We start from the raw sequence: 19588 nt of genomic DNA on the forward strand, positions 1-19588 counted from the left end.
CATGCGAGTTTGCATTTAATGACTTCGTAGTTTCACCTTTGAATTACTGACATAAATGAACTTTTGCTACGTATTTTTTTTACCTTCACGTGTAAGTGGGGTCAAGCCTGGGTTAATTTATTTCCCACAAGAATTTCCTCATGTTAACTTCAGTTCGACATTTTTTTATGTTAGATTGACCAAAATTAGCAAACTGCAATTTCTTGTCCATTTATACCCCATATATCCCATAATACTTATGCAAAAATAGAGGGTTTCTATGGTAACCTTTTTTGCAGCAATTTATCTATAGACGTTTTACAGGCCATATTAATTGTTAATGAGGAGGTTGTCAGAATGGCAACACTTTACAATAAGGATCCCTTTGCTAACATTACTTAGTGCATTATTAATCATTAATAAACTATTAAATCAACTGCTCAACCATATTATGTAATGCACTAAGAAGACACCCCCACACGGCACTTTGTCCTAAATTTAAGGGACCTTTATTGTAACATGTTACCAAAAGATTTTATATTTTTTTAATTGTGACAAGAAAAGCTACATCAAGAACATCCTCAAAAACATTTCCTGACACTGATATTAACAAATTTTATCCTAAAACTGGGGAAAATATGAAAAAACAGAATTTCTGCAGGCAGAGATGCTTCTGTGTGCAGTTTCGTGCCACGGCACCAGTTTTATCTCTCAGTCCCCAAATCCTTAAGATAAGTGGTTTTTCAATCTAATTGTTTCAGTCTTAGTTTCAAAAACAACTATGTCGAAATAGATAGATAAATAAATAAATGTGAACAGATGTGTCATTTAACAGAATTCAAAGAGGTTGTCTAAATAAAAGAAAGAAGGTGCTAACCCTTAATAGTTTTATGCAAACTAAAAATTCATCTCATGCTCCAGGTTACTGGATTTTTTTTTCACTAATAAAACAAAATAACTGAAAACTTAGTTTGAACTTCTAGTTTTATACCCGACTTTGCTCTTGTAACAACTAAAATGTGTTGACTTACTCGTCCCTTTTAACTGATAAGATGTCCTCTAGAGAAAAGAAGCTGGTAGCTGCAGCTTTGTGTTGACAGCAATAGGAAGTCCTCAAGAGGAACCCCGATATTCAGCTCAGTTGTTGAAAGAGTAATGACAAATGAGTGCCAGGTCCTAAAAGCACAGGTATCCATGCAAAGATGTGGGTTGATCTTTTATAATAATCAAACTTCTGTTCTGGTTTGTCTTGTGTGGTTTTTTTTTTTAGCTGGTGAAACTGATCTGAAGTCTGTTTGGGATTCATTGCTAGCTGGTCTTCTTTCACACCATCTGGGTGATTTTTATTTTTATTTTTTTCAAATAAGCTGCACATAAAAAAACTGGTGCAACTTTTACAAAAAAAATGCAAAGTAGGCCTATCTTTTGGAAATTATGTTTCATTTACTTATTAAAGAAGAGTGATATTTCTTTAATACTGGTGTTTCAAAAACAACAGTGGTTGGTTACCAAAGGGAAAGATGACTCATCACTCAGGTGTTGCTGAAGTTGTGATTAGAACTGACCTCTGCAAAACTTTGTGAAGTTTCCATTTCAACAAGTAAAATGAGATGAGCTCACCTTTACTTAGAATTAATGCTGTGTTGTTTCCAAATGCAGGTAGCAGCATTAGAACCAACAATAAAGCAAAGGGAGGTTTTTCAAAATGAGTTATGTCCTTTATTTGTGATGTGTCATTACAATGACTCATTATCTTTTGGTGACTCTCATTCAGTTCTCTGTGGCTGATCTGAGGTTCCATATGGCTCACTGATATGAAACACAACATATGTTTCCCAACTCAACCCTTAGTTTAACTTACATTATATTGCACTTTGCACACAGCTTTATTAACAGAGTGCTACAATTAAAATTTATGTAGAGCAAAATAAAAACACTATAAAATGTGCAAATGCAGCTCATTCTATAATTTAGGTGCCACCACTGCAAAGGCTCGATTTGCATTTAGATCAGCTGTAAATCCTTGGTTGTAGTCAGAATAATAGTAATAATGACCATCTCACTTTGTAAAGTAAAATAAACCATTGCTGAACTTCAAACGTTTAAAATGCTGTGTTGAGGTGCCTAATGTGTGTGTTTTTTCGCTTCCTGATTTAAAAATGTCTTGATGAGAACTTTGAAAACATCAAACCACAGAATTCACATCTCCTTTATAAAACTCCTCGGCAGCTGATTTTAGACAGATGAAGCACGTACACCTTTCAAAAGGTTTCTTGTAAGAAGTCTTGAGAGTTGTGTATCATTGGATCAGCAGCTAGGGCTGTGTGGCGTTTTCATATACTGATAACTTAGCTCATTGTAGACTAGTGTTGCAAATTCCCATCAAACTACTTCTGGCCTTAAAACATCCAGATGGAGCATCAGGATTAGTACCTTCATCACCTTCCATTTCGGTCTGCTGCCCTCTGGTGGAGGATCTACAGGTGGAAAAGGCCAATTCTTTTTCTTCATTCCTGTTATTTTGTTAAAAAATTACATAATGTAATATTAGTGTCATAACCATAGCGCCCAATGAAGGAATGCATTTCACTGCATGGCACTCCTTTCACGTCATCTTACGTTAAAGCTGAGTTTTCCACCTTTGAGAAATTAAGATTTTTCATAAATCCATAAAAGTGAGTCTGTCATTTAATTTCAGCAGTTTATCTTTTTCTCTCTCTCTTTGCTATGAAGCGCTGCTCAGCATTAGCCAATAGCGTTGGACATCAGTTTATGTACAGATGTCAGTCATTGAGTGTGTATGTTTGCAGATGTACCCAGACAGACGCAAAGTGGGCAACACTATACAAGGAAGAATTTAAAATGTAAAAATAAACATAATAACATGAGAATAGGAATTGAGCTCCTTTTTGCCAGCTAGAGGTACAAGCTCGCAAAAGAGGGGCGTTGCTTCCAGCTGTAGTCTCGGAAGCAGGGAGAGGGTCTTAAGGTGCAATACATTTCGCTAGATGGTGCTTTTTGAGAAGAAACACTCTAGCTTTCTGCTTTAGGAAATGGTGAATTAATTGCCATTTTGATCAAACCTTGCAACTAATATTCAGCCAAATCTTATGGCATATTGCAAGATTTAATGCAATCTGTTAACACTCAGAATGTGTGTTGTTAGTTACTCTAAGCTTGTTGCATGTCAGATTTTAGCTTAAAATGTGTAGAATCGACTGACTTGTAGCCATATTTTGGTTGTCAATGGTAACTAGCTGTGGTAGACACGTGGAATTTAATCAGTTCCGAAACGAACTTCCAGTGATTACTTAGAGAGCTTTCTTAAAATTTGTTGGGTGATTTTTATTTTAGATATTTTAAACTAAAGGTAAATATTGAAATACAAATCTTGCACAACCAACGTCACCTACAGTACATGTTGTTATGACTCTCAGCTAACATCCACCAAATCAATATCTGTGGTTGACTGGATTAGCCTGTTAGCTAACACTGATTAGCTGTGGCAGCCATTGCTAAAGGTTTAGCATGTTTTTAGCATTTAGGTTGACACTCCTAGCATTACTGCAGCGGGAAAAGAAAAGAGGAAGGTGAATAAGGTTATGTAGTAGAAAGCAATGAGTTTGTGCTTTCTCAGCAGAACGTCGCCAGAAAACTTTTATTTTAAAACTTTGTGCAATAAGCAAGGCTGTTCTGACTGCATTCTGACACAAAAGTGTCCAGAAATACAAAACCTGATAACTTGGGAGGGCAAGCAAAGCAAAAGTTACCAATCCTGAGTGAGATTAGTCACATGGTCAGATCTAATTGGCTAATGCTGCTGGGGCGCTGCCATAGGACTGAGAACAAGCCTTATGTGGGTATGGTCACTGACACCTGCTAATTCAAATGTTGTTATGCATCAGAGCACATCTTCACTTTAGCACAAAACTGTTTTTATGTGTTTATATTGTGAGTTTAAAACATAAGATTAAAGCTGATTGTGACGTTTGATTAAAGTGAGGACGTTTGAACTTCTGCTTTTCGTTGGGATCGTTCATTTTTATTCTTGTAAGGACGACTGTGTGTCTGTCGGTTACACGATGTTTAGCAACATTTCACCACTTCGCCTTTTTTTAACAAACTTGCAAGTTCCAATAATCTGTCGAGTCTTAAAACCGCTGAATGTGACGTTGGTTCCTTTTAAGTTTCAGCAAAGTAGAGTGAACCTGGAAAGAGGTTAACCTTGTTTGTGGCTGGTGTACTGTAGCTGGTTGAAGCTGACACCTTTACAGGATGTGACTGAGAATTTATTTCTGAGTGCAGGATAGAAAAGGTACTACATCAATGAATAAGACTTTTTAGATGGTTTATTTCCTTTTAACTAGGAACATCCAAGGTACTTTATCATTTAAAAAATCCAAGACTCCAGTCTCCCACCATAAAATCCCTACGTATGTAAATGTATCTATTAAAGACTCTGAAATATAATATATTATAAAATTATGTTCTAATATAGTCAGTTCTAGACTATTTTTATGTCAGTAGGGGAAATTAATGTGAAATGCCTTATGCCAGCGCTCTTGCATTGCAAAGTGCAAACATCCTTCTGTGTTGTGGAGAAATTTTTATTTTACTGATTAAATTTCAATCAATCAATCAAAGCTTTATTTATCAAGCGCCTTCCAGAACCCTGTCAGGAAGCCCAAGGCGCTGAAAATTTGGATCTGTATGTTTTGGGTGTTGTGGTGTTTGATTTTCTAAGGAAAAGAAAGCAGGCAGACGAGTCCATGGGTGGTGTTAGGACTATTCTAAGGGCCCATGACTGACAATGACCGTCCCCCTCTCTACTGTCCACTCCTTGTTCCCTCCTCTCCTTGATTCATCATGCTGCCTCACTGCCACCTACGACTGACTGGAAATTGTTTGTTTTTGTTGTTGTTATTATTGTTGTTGTTAGCCTCAAGTAAAACAATGTTGATTTTATATTTCATCATCAGGATGACGCAGTGATAACTTGCTTTTGTAATGTTGTGTGTCCTTTTTTTGTTTATCTTTCTCTTTCTGCAGGTCTAGAGGCAGACTCTTGTTCATTATTGATTGTTTATTTTTGTAGACTCAGAGACTCTCTTGATCAGCTTGCTACTCACACCAAACACTCTGTCAGGAATCTTGACGTGACCTTTGACCCAGCTCTCACCCTGGATTCTCATGTCAGTTCTCTTGTTCGCTCTTCCTTCTTCCATCTCAGGAACGTTGCTAGGCTGAGTCCCATTCTGTCCCGCTCTGAACTTGAGACAGTTATCCACACCTTCATCTCCTTACGCTTAGACTACTGCAACTCTCTTTTCACTCTGGAACTCCCTACCCCTGAGCCTGAGATAGTGGACTCAGTGGTCTCCTTTAAAAAACTACTGAAAACTTACCTGTTCAAGCAGGCTTTTGTGTGACCTTTATCATCACCCTTTCCTTATTCCGCCTTTCCCGGGATCCACTGATTTCCCTCTTTCTTATTAATTTTCTCTCTCCCTTTACTTACATTTCCTTACGCCTATGTCAGTGCGCCCCAGAGCAGCTGTGGCTACACTGTAGCTCATCACCATCAGTGTGTGAATGTGTGTGTGAATGGATGAACGATACACTGTGGTGTAAAGCGCTTTGGAGTCCTTACTCTGAGAGGCGCTATACAAGTGCGGGTCATTTATCATCATAATTTGTATGTTTTTCTAATTTTAAACATAATTTTAATCGTTTTTTGAAATCTTTTTTTATACTTTAATTGAAGTTTGATCTGTTTATGTGAAGCGCCTTGTGATTTTTATCTTGAGGTTCCTAAAATAAAACAATAAAACAATGAAATAGTGGGGATGGGAACCTCCCATTTGAAATCAAAATCTTAGATTTTGAGCCTATGAACATTATTTGTCCATATATGTTGATGCTCTATACTGAAGGAGCGATACTGCCATCACTCCGTGCACTTGGTCATCGTGCACTTTTCCAACACGGCAATGATCCAAAACACACATCTAAAGCTACTGTTGCATTTCTGAAGAAGAACAGGGTGAAGGTGGTTGAATAGCCAAGGCTGTGTCCTGATCTGAACCCAATCGAACATCTGTGGGGAGTTCTGAAGGAGCAAGTTGAGTATCACTCTCCATCCATCATCCAGGCTCAAAAAGAGGTTATTCTTGTAATCAAGTACCATTTATAAGCTCCTCGTTCATGTTTTGGCAGTTGGGTTTGTGCTGTAGGGCCGTTCTGCATCGTAATGTCTGTTGTAAAGTACTTCAAAATGTTGTAAACAGCTGCGCCACGCTGCTTGAAATAGAACTGGCCCCTATCTTCAGCGCCTCTGTTCAGACCAGCGTTTCTGGGACGTGGTGTTGCGCTCCCCGTGTAGCCACTCTCAGTAACTATAATGGCTTCTTTTAAAAATGACAGCGCAGGCGTGACCCCTTCCAGATGACCAAGCTTCTCACCCTATCTCTAAGGGAGAGCCCAGACACCCTGTGGAGAAAACTAATTTTGGCCGCTTGTATCCGCGACCTTGTTCTTTTGGTCACTGCCCAAAGCTTGTGACCATAGGTGAGGGTGGGAACGTAGATCCACTGGTAAGCCTTACGGCTCAGCTCTCCTTCCTCCACAACAGATCTGTACAACGCCCACATCACTGCAGATGCAGCACCAATCCGCCTATCGATCTCCCGCTCCAGCTTTCCCTCACTCATGAAAAAGACCCTGAGATACTTAAAGTCCTCCTTGGGGAAGGACCTCATCCCTCAAGACCATGGTCTCAGATTTAGAGTAGCAGATTCTCATCCATTCTGTTTTACACTCAGCTGCAACCCGCTCCAGCGAAAGCCGAAAATCACGTTCTGTTGAGGCCAACAGGACCACATCATCTGCAAAAAGCAGAGACTTGATCCTCAGGCCACCAAAACAGATCCCCTCAACACCTTGAACTCCGCGACCACTCAAGCTGCATTCCGCTTGGACTGCCGATACCTATCAGCTGCCTGCCTCTGAAGTCCCACAGGCCAAAAAAGACCTGATAGAACTCTTTCTTCAGCTTGACGGCATCCCTAACTGCTGGTGTCCACAAAGACCACTTTAAGGTTTTTGTTTCTTCAGCTTTTCATGAACGCACATCTTGTTTGGCTTTTTTCCCCATGATCAAATAATATGAAGTAGAATTACAAGGTTTTCACTAATGTGTTGGTTTGTCCTTCAAAGAGACCTCTGCAGTTGACCCTTGACATGCTGTCAAACAACCTGTAGTTTAAATCTTAGCTGATGGAGCGGTTTCTCTTCATCAGTACTTTGCATTTGTGGGGTTAAGTTTAATCTTGTTTCTTGATGGTTGACCAGATAAAGGTTTGTGGAGTCTCCTGGAACCAATGTTCGAGTGTTTTTGCCCCAAAGCCCATTAGGTCTGATTTTATCCTTCTGGCCCGGTGCTGTGCTCCATCATCCTGGAGAAGACATTGGCTGGAGGAGTTCCTCTGGGAGGATGTTTTGGTACCATTCTATATTCAGGCTCAACTGTTGCCGAGTCCATTTCCACAGCTCCGTAACAAGTATAACCAAAGGTGTCAGAAAGGGTTATAGTTATGGCAGTTCTACAAGATCTATTTGTAAAGTTACCCCACTCTTATCTTGGTGGTCCAGTTTGTGACATCACTTCCTCTAGTCTAGATAGTCACTTCCTGTAAAGCCGTTTCTACCATTTTGTCCAAGCTGTTGGTGATGGCAGACAGCCTCGTGTGCGTTCATGACTGACATGTAAGTTTGGTCAACCGTAGCACCTCTATGGATACATAAATAACCTATAAGTTCATTCAGTATCCTTTATGTCTGTCTGAACATATTGTTTGGATTATTTAGAGGGAGTTCCTACAGTTTAATTGGTATCAGTTGCTATTCTCGCTTGTAGTCCTCATTTCACTTCTCTTAATTTGTGTTATGTGTGCTAAATACTGGTTTATGTGTATTATTCCATTTACTCCATGTGTATCCATCCATGACGTCAGTTCAGTTGAGGTGTGGTATAATGCCAGGCTAATTGGCAGCATGGTTTAGTAGTGTGGTACTTGCAACAGCAGTACCTTGGTTTGACCACCAGAGGTCCCTGGAGACCATATAATTTGTGTGCCTCTGAGGCTGGAAGTCACAATATTTACTCTGTGTAACCCTTGAATGTGCATCATTTGGGAATATATTTGTTTTTGCATAGTCTTTAACGTTTGCATATTTATTCCACCATTTGTACAGTCCTTTTACATCATTCTTTGTATTTATTTTCCAGACCACACAGAACCACAGAAATGTACAGATGTCCATACTTCAACTGTCATTAAATACGTAAAACTGTCTCTCCGTGCCCTGCTCTCTGACCGGAGCCCTTATCTTGAAGATACTGTCAGATCAGCAAATAACTTCCAGAGTTCCCACTCTATCACAAAAGGTTTAATTTATTCATGTCTAAAAATGATTTCTGTTCATTCGTCTGCTTTTTTTTTAAACTTTTTATTAACTTTCGTATGTTTTTTTTATTACATAAGCACCATGTTAAAACCAAATGTGAATTCTCTTGTTTATTTGGTTCAGAAACATCAAATCTGCACGTCCACACCAAAATGTTACAAAATACAATTTTATTGACACATAATTTTACAATTCTTCATAAAAGATTCAAAACTCCTGAAATATAGCAGCAACACAAAAATATCCATAATTATCTTCAGCTGTTTCAGAATGAATCTGTGAAGTTTAACCGAAGAGACAGGTTAAATATTCTAAATGAGAGAAATGATCAGATGTTGTTGGCGAGTCGGGCTCAAGAAAGGGCTCCTTGAGTACAGTAGAGCTGATAAACTGTTCTGCTCAGAGCTGGACCCAGATTCCTGCAAAAAGAGACCAGAACAGTCATTCTGAGTTTTTTTTATTGGTTACTTCGGTCGTAAGACTTGGGTACAGAATAAGTTTAATAAATTAGAAAAAGTTCAAATAAAACATAAAAACATGAGGAAAATCCCCATGCGTTTTCAAACCAGGTGGTGTTTGTTATAACTATTTCACAATAAAAGCTTCATTAGGGGTGTAACAAACCTTTTGAGTTTCCCACATCGGATGTTGGAGAGGAGTTTCTCTTTCTCTGATTCAGATGAACACGCTTCGTAAGCTGCAAGAAGACTGGAAAAGATCATATTTTACATCTATTAAAGCAGAGTGTAGCTCAGCTGATCGCATGTAAAGTTTTGTTTTCTTCTTTTACCCTAAGGAGACTTTGCCTCCCCCTGCTGGTTAATCTGCAGCATGATCCTTGATCTCTGTCCTAATTGTTTTTATGTCAGTAAAACCATTCTTCAGGTTTAGAGCGTTTGCTGAACTGGTTTACCTGTGTGGGGTGCTGTAGCGCTCCAGTATAGCAGCAGCTTTGTCTCCAGACAAGCCGCTAATCTGCATCAGCTGTCGGGCAAACACCTCTCTCACCGTCTGACACTACGGAGGGAGGAAAAAGGCGAACTAGGATCAGAATGTTCACAGAAACATTTCACTCATGAAGATCTTCACCTTGTTCTTCATGGCTCCGTAGTTGAACTCAGCAAAAGAAATGAGAGAACAGGAAGGAGTCCCTCTCCCATCTTCCTTCCCCACTACATCCCCCTCCAGCTCTCTGGAGCGACAGATCAGCGTCTGGTTCTGAAGAGAGTTCGGAAAAGCAGATTGGATCATTTCTCAAGTCTTAAATGATGCATCAGGGCTGATGTGTGAAAATAAATCAGTAAATATGTTTAAAAACAAAGAAATGAGGGGAAACGTGGCTTCTTTCAGATCAGAAAGTCATAAAATGGTAAAATTGTTTTGCTATTATGAAATGAAGTGCAACTGTTTTTAATCCAAATTACTGAAATTAGATGCATAAATAATCTAAAAAGGCGTCTAATAAGGAAACATGATGTCTTGCTCTAATTCCTGGTGAAAGGAGAGGTCTGCTTTTATTTTGAAAGGATCCGATAAAAGAAGATTTCCTAATCCTGTGATGTGAGAAAAGCTGATGTGACGTTCGTTACTCAATAAATGACACCTTTAAGGCCAAACCAGAACACCCTTTCATAATAAAAGCTTACACATAGAAAACATAGTGCGATCAAAGTGAGCTCCTAAGCGATGCTTTTCCAGGTCTGCCCACGGAATCGTTTAGTCATCTCTGGGAGGTTTACCACTTTTACCCACAAAATGTAAAACTTCCCCTCATCCGACTTTTTCCACTGAAGTAAAAGAGCTCACTGAGACGGTTCTACCTGGTAGAGCTTGGTGAGGAACCGGGTCATGATGGTGAGGTAGGCGGCCGACTCACGCACATCCTGGACTCTCTTCACAAAGAACCCATCGACTATCTAAGACAAAGAAACAGACAGCAGAATAAAACAGAATCCTTATTTATCTGGATTTTAAAAATGACGATAAGACACTCGTACCTGTGTGTTGACGATGGCCTGCTGCAGCGTCTTTTCAGGTAAACTCAGGTGAGAGGCAGAAGCCCCGCCCCCTTCCACTAAGTAGATAGGCTTCCTGAGACCACACCTCTTCAGCCGGAACTGATATGAGAGAAATGTTTCAATTACAACCAAATCCTGTCTGATTGACTCACTTTCTGCTTAAAGACTTTTATTTTGTAAACACTTTAAACAGATTTTAACACAGAATAACAAAATAAAAAGGCGAGCGACCTTCTGTTCCCTGAAGCGCCCGTCGATGATGCTCCCGCACAGGTCGTCCATCCTCTTCCTCTCGATGATGTAATCCAGCACCAGCTCCCTGCCTGCAGGAGGTCTCAGCTGACCTGAAACAGAGCATTATGGGATTGTTCTCATGTCCATTAACCCTGAACTCTGCTGCAGCTTCACTCTAACAGATTCTAGAGCAGCGTTTTCCTTCTGAAGGGTTCTAGAGACTCTCAAATTTCCTACTGAGACTCAGTCATGAGAGGGGGCACACCATATACTGCTCACAAAAGTTAAAGGAACACTTTAAAGAAACACATTAGATACATCAGATCTCCGTATCAAGTTGGATATCTATACAAATAACGACAGGGCAATGTCTTAGGAACAAAAGGATGCCAAGTCTTTTAATGGAAATAAAAGGTATCAGCCTGCAGATGGCTCTTATTGTGTAGACACCCTAAAATCAGAGTGAAATGAAGATGTGGCAGGCTAGTCCGTTATTTCAAAAACTTAATTTCTGCAGCTCAAATTGCTTTTCAGTATCTTGTGTGGCCCCCACGAGCTTGTGTGCATGCTTGACAACGTCGGGGCATGCATCTAATGAGACAACGGACGGTGTCTTGTGGCATTTCCTCCCAGATCTGTGTGAGGGCATCCCTGAGCTCTTGTACAGTCTGAGGAGAAACCTGGCGCCGCCTAATGGACCGAAACATAATGTCCCACAGATGTTCTGTTGGGTTTAAGTCAGGGGACCGTGAAGAACATTCAATTGTTTCAATTCCTTCATCCTCCAGGTACTGCCTGCATACTCTTGCCACATGAGGCCGGGCATTGTCATGCATCAGGAGAAAACCAGGACCTGCTGCATCAGCGTAGGGTCTGACAAAGGGTACAAGGACTTCATCTCGATACCTTATGGCAGTCAGAGCACCATAGAGATCTGTGCGTCCCTCCATGGATATGCCTCCCCAGACCATCACTGACCCACCACCAAACCTGTCATGTTGAACGATGCTGCAGGCAGCATAACGTTCTCCTTGTCTTCTCCAGACTCTTTCACGTCTATCACAGGTGCTCAGGGTGAACCTGCTCTCGTCTGTAAAAAGTACAGGGCGCCAGGGGCGGACTTGCCAATTCTGGTGTTCTTGAGCAAATGCCAGTCGAGCTCTACGGTGCTGGGCTGTGAGCACAGGGTCCACTACAGGACGTCGGGCCCTCAGGCCATCTTCCTGAAGTCTGTTCCTGATTGTGTGGGTAGAGACATTCACACCAGTGGCCCTCTGGAGGTCATCCTGTAGGGCACGAGCAGTGCTCAGCCTGTTCCGCCTTGCACAAAGGAGCAGGTATCGGTCCTGCTGATGGGTTGTGGACCTTCTACGGCGCTGTCCAGCTCTCCGAGAATAACCGCCAGGCTCCTGAAATCTCCTCCATGTTCTGGAGATTGTGCTGGGAGACACATGAAACCTTCTTGCTGCAGCACGTGTGGATGTGCCGTCCTGGAGAAGTTGGACAACCTGTGCAACTTCTGTAGGGTTAAGGAATCGCCTCATGCTGCCAGCAGAGAGCCAAAGCCAGCACGAGTGGAAAACCAGCCGAAACAGATCAAGAGGGAGAAACTTGAAATGACCTCTGCATGTTAGACCAGTCCTGTTTGGAGGGTTTTGTAGTTGCTGCCACTTTAGTGCACCTGTCGTTAAGTCCATGAACACCAATACAGCTGAAAGTGATCAACAATGCCCTCAGCTGCTTAATCAGCCAGGAAATTATCAGACAGGTTTAATTGATTTCATGCCAGGCCCAATAAAAAAACGTGTTCCTTTAATTCTTGTCAGCAGTGTACATTGGTATCGGAAATTAGGAGTGAAACAATATTGGTAAAAATGCCAATATGGAGCATCCCTAGTTCCAAACCATTGCCTGAGAGAGCTTTAGTTCCTGATCCAGAGGAAGAACCATCAGTGATGCAACCTTCATGACATTTGCTCCAGCGGAAAAACGAGTTTCTCCTTATAAAAGTAACCACCAGAGTGACGAGGATGGGATTCCTGGTGTTCCGAGGCTCTGAGAGCCACAGCTGGAGCGTCGACCTGAGTGTGCTTGTCTGGATTTTGGGCAGGTGCAGGGACACATATTACCTGGAACAGGTGTGACCTTTTCCCGGGCCACCCACAGGAAGTCTCCAACGTTCAGCTTCCTGATGTCGAAGGCGACCCCGTTCCTCTGGAGCTCCTTGACCAGCTCATGTTTGCGGTGATGGCTGCCGCTGCACAAACAACCCAAAAGGTACGGAGGTCAATGAGGGACAAGCAGTCTGCGCATCAATGTGTGGAGACACGTCTCTGTCTCACCCGGTGGTCTCGACGAAGTCCACGCACAGGATGATGTCATAGCTTCCAGGTAGGAGACGTTCTCTGTTGGGATTCTCTGATGAACACGTCCCACCTGGGTCTCTCCTCTCTGGAAGACTCTGAATGTCCTCGCCTTCATCGCTACACGTCAGATCAACAACCCCTTCCTTCTCCTCCTCAGGCTTCCCTCCTCCTCTCCCGTCCACCTCTGGGACGTTTGTCATCTCCGGCTCCAGCAACGCCAGCCGCTCAGCCAAATCCAGACCTTCTGAGGTCAGAGAATACCTGAAACAGAAGCAGGAGGTCGGACACCTTTTCTCACCGCAGCAGCGGGACAAAGACGGATCTGAACCTTGCAGGATTGTGAGTCTTCATCAGCAGGTTCTTGTGGATCAGCGTGCTGACAGTCGACCAGGCCGTGTACTTACAGCCCAGATCTGGCTGTGGACAGAAGGGAGGAGTCAGGCGCAAGCCTGCAGCAGGAAGGACGACATGGGAGGATGGGACACCTACCACAGTGAAGGACTTGTCACAGAAATGCTGAGCTTCTGCCTGCAGCTCCATCTTCAACATGTAACCTTTGTTCCCTGGAATCTGAAGACAGGAAGAGTGAGGTGCTGCTTCCTGCTCCCAGAGCTAAAGCAGGAACGTACCTGGGAGTGTCTGTAAAGAGTCAGCAGCACGGCGTATCCTCCAGACCTCTTCTGGGGTACATACTCGCGCCTCTTCCTCTTCCCTCCTCCTCCATCCTTCTCCCCACCACCTGCAGGATGCTTCTGCAACGTCACACGTCACACTTTAGCTTTTAAACCAAGACCACATCAGTTTGTTGACGCTTCAAATAAACTAAATAAGAGGTGTCCTGAAGCTCCCTCTGGTGGACACAGGACGTGACTCTTCTAACACGACCGGACTTTTGTCCCACTTTTTAATGAGTGGTGAAATGTGACATTTCTATAAACCAGCTGAGTTTAGTTTGTGATCACTCAGCTGTTTGGTTTTCTGTTTGAAACACACACAATGTTTAAAATTTCCACTAAAATCACTGCTGATGTTAAGTTTGCTGCACATGTGTAATAGACTATTTAAAGGGCTGGATTGGGGGTTAAACCACCACATAGCTCCCGAGCACATCCACTGCTGTAGCTCACATCCCCACTGGGGATGGGTCAAATGTGGAGATGTAATTTCACCAGTGTGTGATGATGACTATAGGGCTTTAACTTTAACAGTTAAGCATCATTAAATATTAGGGCTGTCGCGGTAACCGCAAAAATGAAATATCGCAATATGAAGAAACCCACCACGCTGCATCATGGGCCACCGCGATTACTGAACTTGGTTCAACTCAATGATGCATGTTGAGAAGGATGGCTGCACTGGTATCAAAACGAAACGTCACTTCGCTCCTTTGGGAGCACTTTGGTTTTCAGTACGTCAGCTGCTGCGCAGCCAGGGTCCTTGGCCGAGACGGAGCTGCCACCAGCGGCAAAAAAATAATAATAAACGCTCGGAGACCTGCTGAAGTCCCGGACAAGCGCTGCTTCTGCAACCGTCCCGAAGAGAGTTTGAGCCGAGCTGGAGCTCACTCGCTACCTGCAGGAGGAATGCATCGACCCTAAAGAACCCCCCCCCCCCCCCCCCCCCCCCCCCGACATGGTGGAGCAACAACCGGGAGAGATTCCCTTTGCTCGCCAGAGTCGCACGCAAGTACGTGTGCGTTAGTGCAACGAGCGCACCATCCGAGAGGGTTTTCAGTGTTGCTGGAAATGTTGCCACCCCTCTCAGATCCTGTCTCAAACCGTATATGGTTAACATGCTGGTTTTCCTTGTGGGTAACAAGGACGTGACCCAGCTATAAATCACCGTCATTCGTGTGTGTGTGAAAGTGAAATGATTATGCGCCCGCCCCCCGGCGCGCCCGCGCCCGGTACATGTAATTTTTTATGCTTGATTTAAAACAACTAAACAAAATGGGGACTTGTTTCTTATTTGTTAGATGCTGCAGCCAAATTTGCATTTAAAAGTTTAACCTCCTGAATTTTGTTGTTTTTAAGTTCAGTCGGACTCCGACTGTCGGAGAAACAAACGTTACTGCGATCTGTGTTGTTACTGCCCTTTGATCTGCATTCAGTAAAGTGTTATAAAAGAAGGCACGGCAATTTTTAACCTTTTTTAAATGTGTAAACATTATGTTTAGATAGTACTGCAATAAAAAAAAAGAAGTGCTGCAATAATATCGCACACCGCAACATTAAGCCACCCTGAATCACCGCAGGGGGAATTCCTCAACCGCGACAGCCCTATTAAATATCCACATACATATATTCATCTAGTAACTAATACTTTTAATATTTCAAAAGATTATTTTTTCAACTACATGCTTCTGAACATTTATACCGGTTTTACACTGATACAGTTATCCTCTTGGTCTCTTAACAGGTGTAATTAAAATGCATCTGAGATAAAACTTCACCTTCCTGGAAGGAGCCAGGCTGTTGTTATCTGAGCTGCCAGCAGGGGGCGCTCCTTTAGGGAGGTCGTGGATTGGTGCGTTGGGCCCTGAAGCAAAACAGCAAATCAGTTCATATAAATGTGACTAACCTGCTCATTATCCTTTATCTATTGATCCAGTTTCACTGAGTAAAAGCCAAATTATATATATATATATATACATATATATATATATATATATATATATATATATATATATATATATATATATATATATATAAATGAATAGACAGCCCAATAAAGAAGCTATTGTCTTTTATCACTTGAACCAGGCTTTTAAAAATATGTATCGTTCCCTGCTTTTAACGTCGTGTTTCTTTTAGTTAAGAAAGTTCATTTTGAACAACAATTTCAAATAAATGTTCGAATCAATAAATGACATAAGCACTAAATTAACTGGTTTTCCAAATCATGTTCTTGCTGTGTTTTAAGCATCATAACAACAGTTAGGTTCACTAAACTATCACTAGTCCATCCATTCATCCTACCATTCTCTCTGTAGTATCGCTGCAGCTTGTTATCTAATATTTTGCAGATTCCGTCTCCAAAGTTCTGGAGGATTTTTGCCTCTTTCGCGTTTTCCAGTGGAAGTGGGTATTTGTTCAAGGAGTTAATCGCCTGGAAAAAGAAAAAATATGAATTATTGGAATTTCTGATCAGTTTCAGCAGATTTCACATCGTTACAGTTGTTATTAAGACCAGCGCCGGCGCTCCGCACACCACGCACACCATGCACAGCGCGTAAGGCACCACGCTGGGGGAGGGGCACCAAACGCAAGCTTATGAAAAAATAATATACCAGAATGATATATATGATAAAGACAGATTTCAATTAGAAGATGTGCAAAGCAAGTTAACAGCATGTTTACAGAGAGAAAACAATACAAAAAAAAAAGGAGATGGACCGTGACACATCATAACGTCCCCCTCTAGTTCTTAATAAAGGTTAAATAGTTTTGGATTTAGTCATGTCACATGCCAGTGATTTATAAGCTAATATAAACCTATAAATAATCTATTGCAGTATTTTTTTACCATGGTTTAAAACTTTTATCTTCTTATAGAATGAATATGACAAATTATCTTTTTGTGTCTGAATGCAGGCTCAATGAACAAGTACATTCAAGGAGGAGCTCAAGCCAAAAGTTCAGATCAGCCATCCACCAGCAGTTCAAGAGCTCAAGATCAGTTGTCAGCCATCACGTCTGAACCTTCTACATCACCCAGCCCTGACCAGGAATTACAAAGCCTGGTTCATGCTTCTCCGTCAGCTCCACAAGGGACAGACACGCATGGATTGACGGAAGCGTTTTGCTCTCATGCTTCTCCGTCTCCTGGAGAGTGTTGTAAAGCAATTCCCTGGCAGGACAACAGGGGGCGTAGCGCTGTTCTGTGGTATCCTGTCATGTATCGGTCCAGGATAGTGTGTTTATATTGTGTTTTTTTGTATATAAGAGACTTTTTAACACGGACAAATTTGTCTCTCATTCTCCTCCATCTCTTCATGCGCTCACCACCTCTAAACCCACGTTTCCTGTCATTTCTGTACACAAATTAAACACTTGCTGCGCATCTTTTCACTCCTCCAGTCACGGGGGAATTAAACGTTCATGTTTTTTCGCAAGGTATTCTTCATGCTGCTCCGTGTCTGCCGCTAGTTATCCTCGGCTCTCTTTATGTTTTTGAGGGCACAGTGACGGCGGTGTAGACGACAGCGTCGTCCGTCCTGACCAATCACAAGCTGGCATTGTCCGTCTCGACCGTCTCGTATATATGTCGATGGTCTCGACTGACGGATGTTTAGAAAAGAGTGCTCGACTCCATCCGTCCTTGCGGAGCTCTCCAGCAGGCCCACAAGGACATTGCGTGTCTCCGCACTGACGTAGACGGAGAAGCATGAATCAGGTTTAAAGCACACCTACAAACCGAGCACAGCCCACAGCCAGCATACAAGAGAATTAAAGAGAATTTAAGGCGAAGCACTTGCACATACTGTGTTATTGTGTTGTTTTTTCGGGGGGGGGGGGGGGGGGGGGTACTACGAAGCCTTTGTGCGTAGGGCACCAAAATAGCTAGCAACGGCCCTGATTAAGACCTTTGTGTACGTTTGTTGATTAAATGAGCTAGACTGTGCCGTTATGACATTTGATTGTCATGGTTACAGATGCAGATATTATGGGGTCAGCATTTAAGGTCCCGCCAACGTCTCTCTACCTTCTGGTAGGTGTACTGGGCCTTCTGGCCCTTCTCTCTAGCCTCGTCCCGGAGCTCGGTTAGCCACTGAAGGAACAGCGGGTTCGGACAGGATGGCAGGACTCGCTTCCGACCCCACTGAGTCGGTTCCGAACCGGGCATTCCTGTGGACCCAACAGTATAAAGATGATCCAGTAAACTCATAATAAAGCATGAAAACAAGAAAGAACACAACGAACAAAGAAAAGCTAACATTATTAGCATGTTTACGGTAACTTTTTACAAACAAATAACAACACATTTTAAAATAATACGTTTTAGAAGAGAATAAGGTGAGTCATTTTTTTCTAATTTTTTTTTATGTTGCTTAACTTATTGTTCAGTAGAGTCGCATTTGCTCAAGCGCCTTGCTTTCAAAGATACGCATCACTTCCGTGTTTACGTAGGTCACGTGACCCACGTGTTTGAAAACGCTGGAAATGTGAGCAGCGACATCGAGCGGTAATAGGAAGAAACGCAACTGGAAAGTGAAGAGTTTAAATTTTTTTTAAAGTATGGCTTATTTTCTCATAACCTTGCTGCTAAATAATAACTCGTACTTTATTCTTTTTAAATTTAAGTTTAGTTATTTAGTGACGCAAAAATCTGTTTAGAACACAGAAACAATTATGTTTTCCCTGTTTATCTGTCACCTCAAGATAACCGAAGGCCTTTCATTTTCAAAGAAAAACAATAACATGTTACATAAAAAAGTAAAATTAAATTAAATATGACAAACTATTAAAGAAACGTAAAAAGGTAATCTTTGGAAAGTGTCTTTTAGTCTCCATAAAACTACATTTCTCCACCTTCTGATTCACGGTCATGACAGAAAGTGTCATTCAACAAACAACTTTCCAATCAGAGTCAGTTAGCTTTCCAGACCGTTATTCCATTGTCAACGGAACCATTTTTCCTCAGGCTCAAGGCAGCTGGAATCCTCCAACAAGACTCAACAGAGATCAGGAATCCAGCCTCACCCTCCCAACAACCACAGCCGCTGCCTTTTTCAATCACACGCACTGTCAGTCCAATGCTCTCTGAGAGGCAGCAGAATAACAGCAGCAGGACAAAGAGCATGAACGCTTCTGGGAAGCCGGAACAGTTAAATATATCAGTTCCTAAAACATAAACCCCTCCAATAACAATGTATAACTTGTTATCTTGGCATCTAAAATGGGTGGATTTTATACTTAATTTGGTCTCAGATGATTCATTCACCAGAAAAACTGTTACTCAAGGTCTGAAAAAAAGTTGTACATCAACTAATAAATCCTGTTGTAGAGAGCCTTTTGTAGAGCACGCTTCAGTCCCTATGAGATAACAATTATATATCCAGAAATTAAGATGTTTAAATTAAAATGTAAAGAATCACATTATTATTAGTAGTATTGTTGTTGTTATTGTAACTGTTTAAGTTCTGAATAAATAAAAATGCAAATGAACCAATGCCCCAAAAAACAAAAAGCCAATTAATGTCTCACAGCCAATCAGCTGTGGAGGGACACAGGAAGTGTCTATAGCACCTTGAAGGATGTCAGTAGTCTGAGTTCTGATGTTTTAGCTCCTCTTCATTAACTCCTAAAACTGTTGTCAGACACAACAAATGACAGCAATCAAAACTCTTTAAAAATGCAGCATGGTTAAATCCAGTCTCCAACCAGGTGTGTGAGTTAATCCTAGTCTAATTCAGAGATGAAGATGTTGAAATGATGTCTGAGGAACTGGTCTGACTCACATGACTGGATCAGGTTTAGGATCCACCAGACCACTTCCTGGTGTGACCTAAGAGTCTCACCACTA

General features: G+C 41.8%; 1 protein-coding gene across 2 annotated transcripts; it reads right to left on the bottom strand.

Annotated features, from left to right (window-relative positions):
• Positions 1 to 8598: 8598 nt before the first annotated feature.
• Positions 8599 to 18202, bottom strand: mus81 (MUS81 structure-specific endonuclease subunit). Of its 2 annotated transcripts, XM_054747381.2 has the most exons (16): positions 18119 to 18202; positions 17768 to 17910; positions 16042 to 16171; positions 15516 to 15601; positions 13693 to 13815; positions 13553 to 13633; positions 13392 to 13480; positions 13040 to 13324; positions 12827 to 12954; positions 10695 to 10807; positions 10443 to 10562; positions 10266 to 10361; positions 9535 to 9663; positions 9359 to 9462; positions 9070 to 9153; positions 8599 to 8864 (listed from the first exon to the last, which is right to left on the bottom strand). In XM_054747381.2, the coding sequence occupies exons 2-16, from the start codon at positions 17906 to 17908 to the stop codon at positions 8798 to 8800; spliced, it is 1776 nt and encodes a 591-aa protein (XP_054603356.2). In that variant the 5' UTR covers positions 17909 to 17910; positions 18119 to 18202; the 3' UTR covers positions 8599 to 8797. The 2 variants fall into 2 exon arrangements, with proteins under 2 accessions (XP_054603356.2, XP_054603355.2); XM_054747380.2 differs by lacking the exon at positions 18119 to 18202 and having other exon boundaries at positions 17768 to 18081.
• Between the last annotated feature and the right edge of the window lie 1386 nt (positions 18203 to 19588).

The sequence above is a fragment of the Nothobranchius furzeri genome, chromosome 2 (assembly GCF_043380555.1).
Source record: "Nothobranchius furzeri strain GRZ-AD chromosome 2, NfurGRZ-RIMD1, whole genome shotgun sequence".
Classification (NCBI taxonomy): domain Eukaryota; kingdom Metazoa; phylum Chordata; class Actinopteri; order Cyprinodontiformes; family Nothobranchiidae; genus Nothobranchius; species Nothobranchius furzeri.

What these genes read in the sequence shown, in the direction of transcription:
- mus81 (XM_054747380.2), bottom strand. Translation starts at nt 18,010, where the DNA reads ATGCTAATAATGTTAGCTTTTCTTTGTTCGTTGTGTTCTTTCTTGTTT. An exon ending in AAAGGTCACACCTGTTCCAG is followed by an intron (nt 10,808 to 12,826) that starts GTAATATGTGTC and finishes GCTCTGTTTCAG; the next exon opens with GTCAGCTGAGACCTCCTGCA. An exon ending in TCCTCACCAAGCTCTACCAG is followed by an intron (nt 9,664 to 10,265) that starts GTAGAACCGTCT and finishes AACTCTCTTCAG; the next exon opens with AACCAGACGCTGATCTGTCG.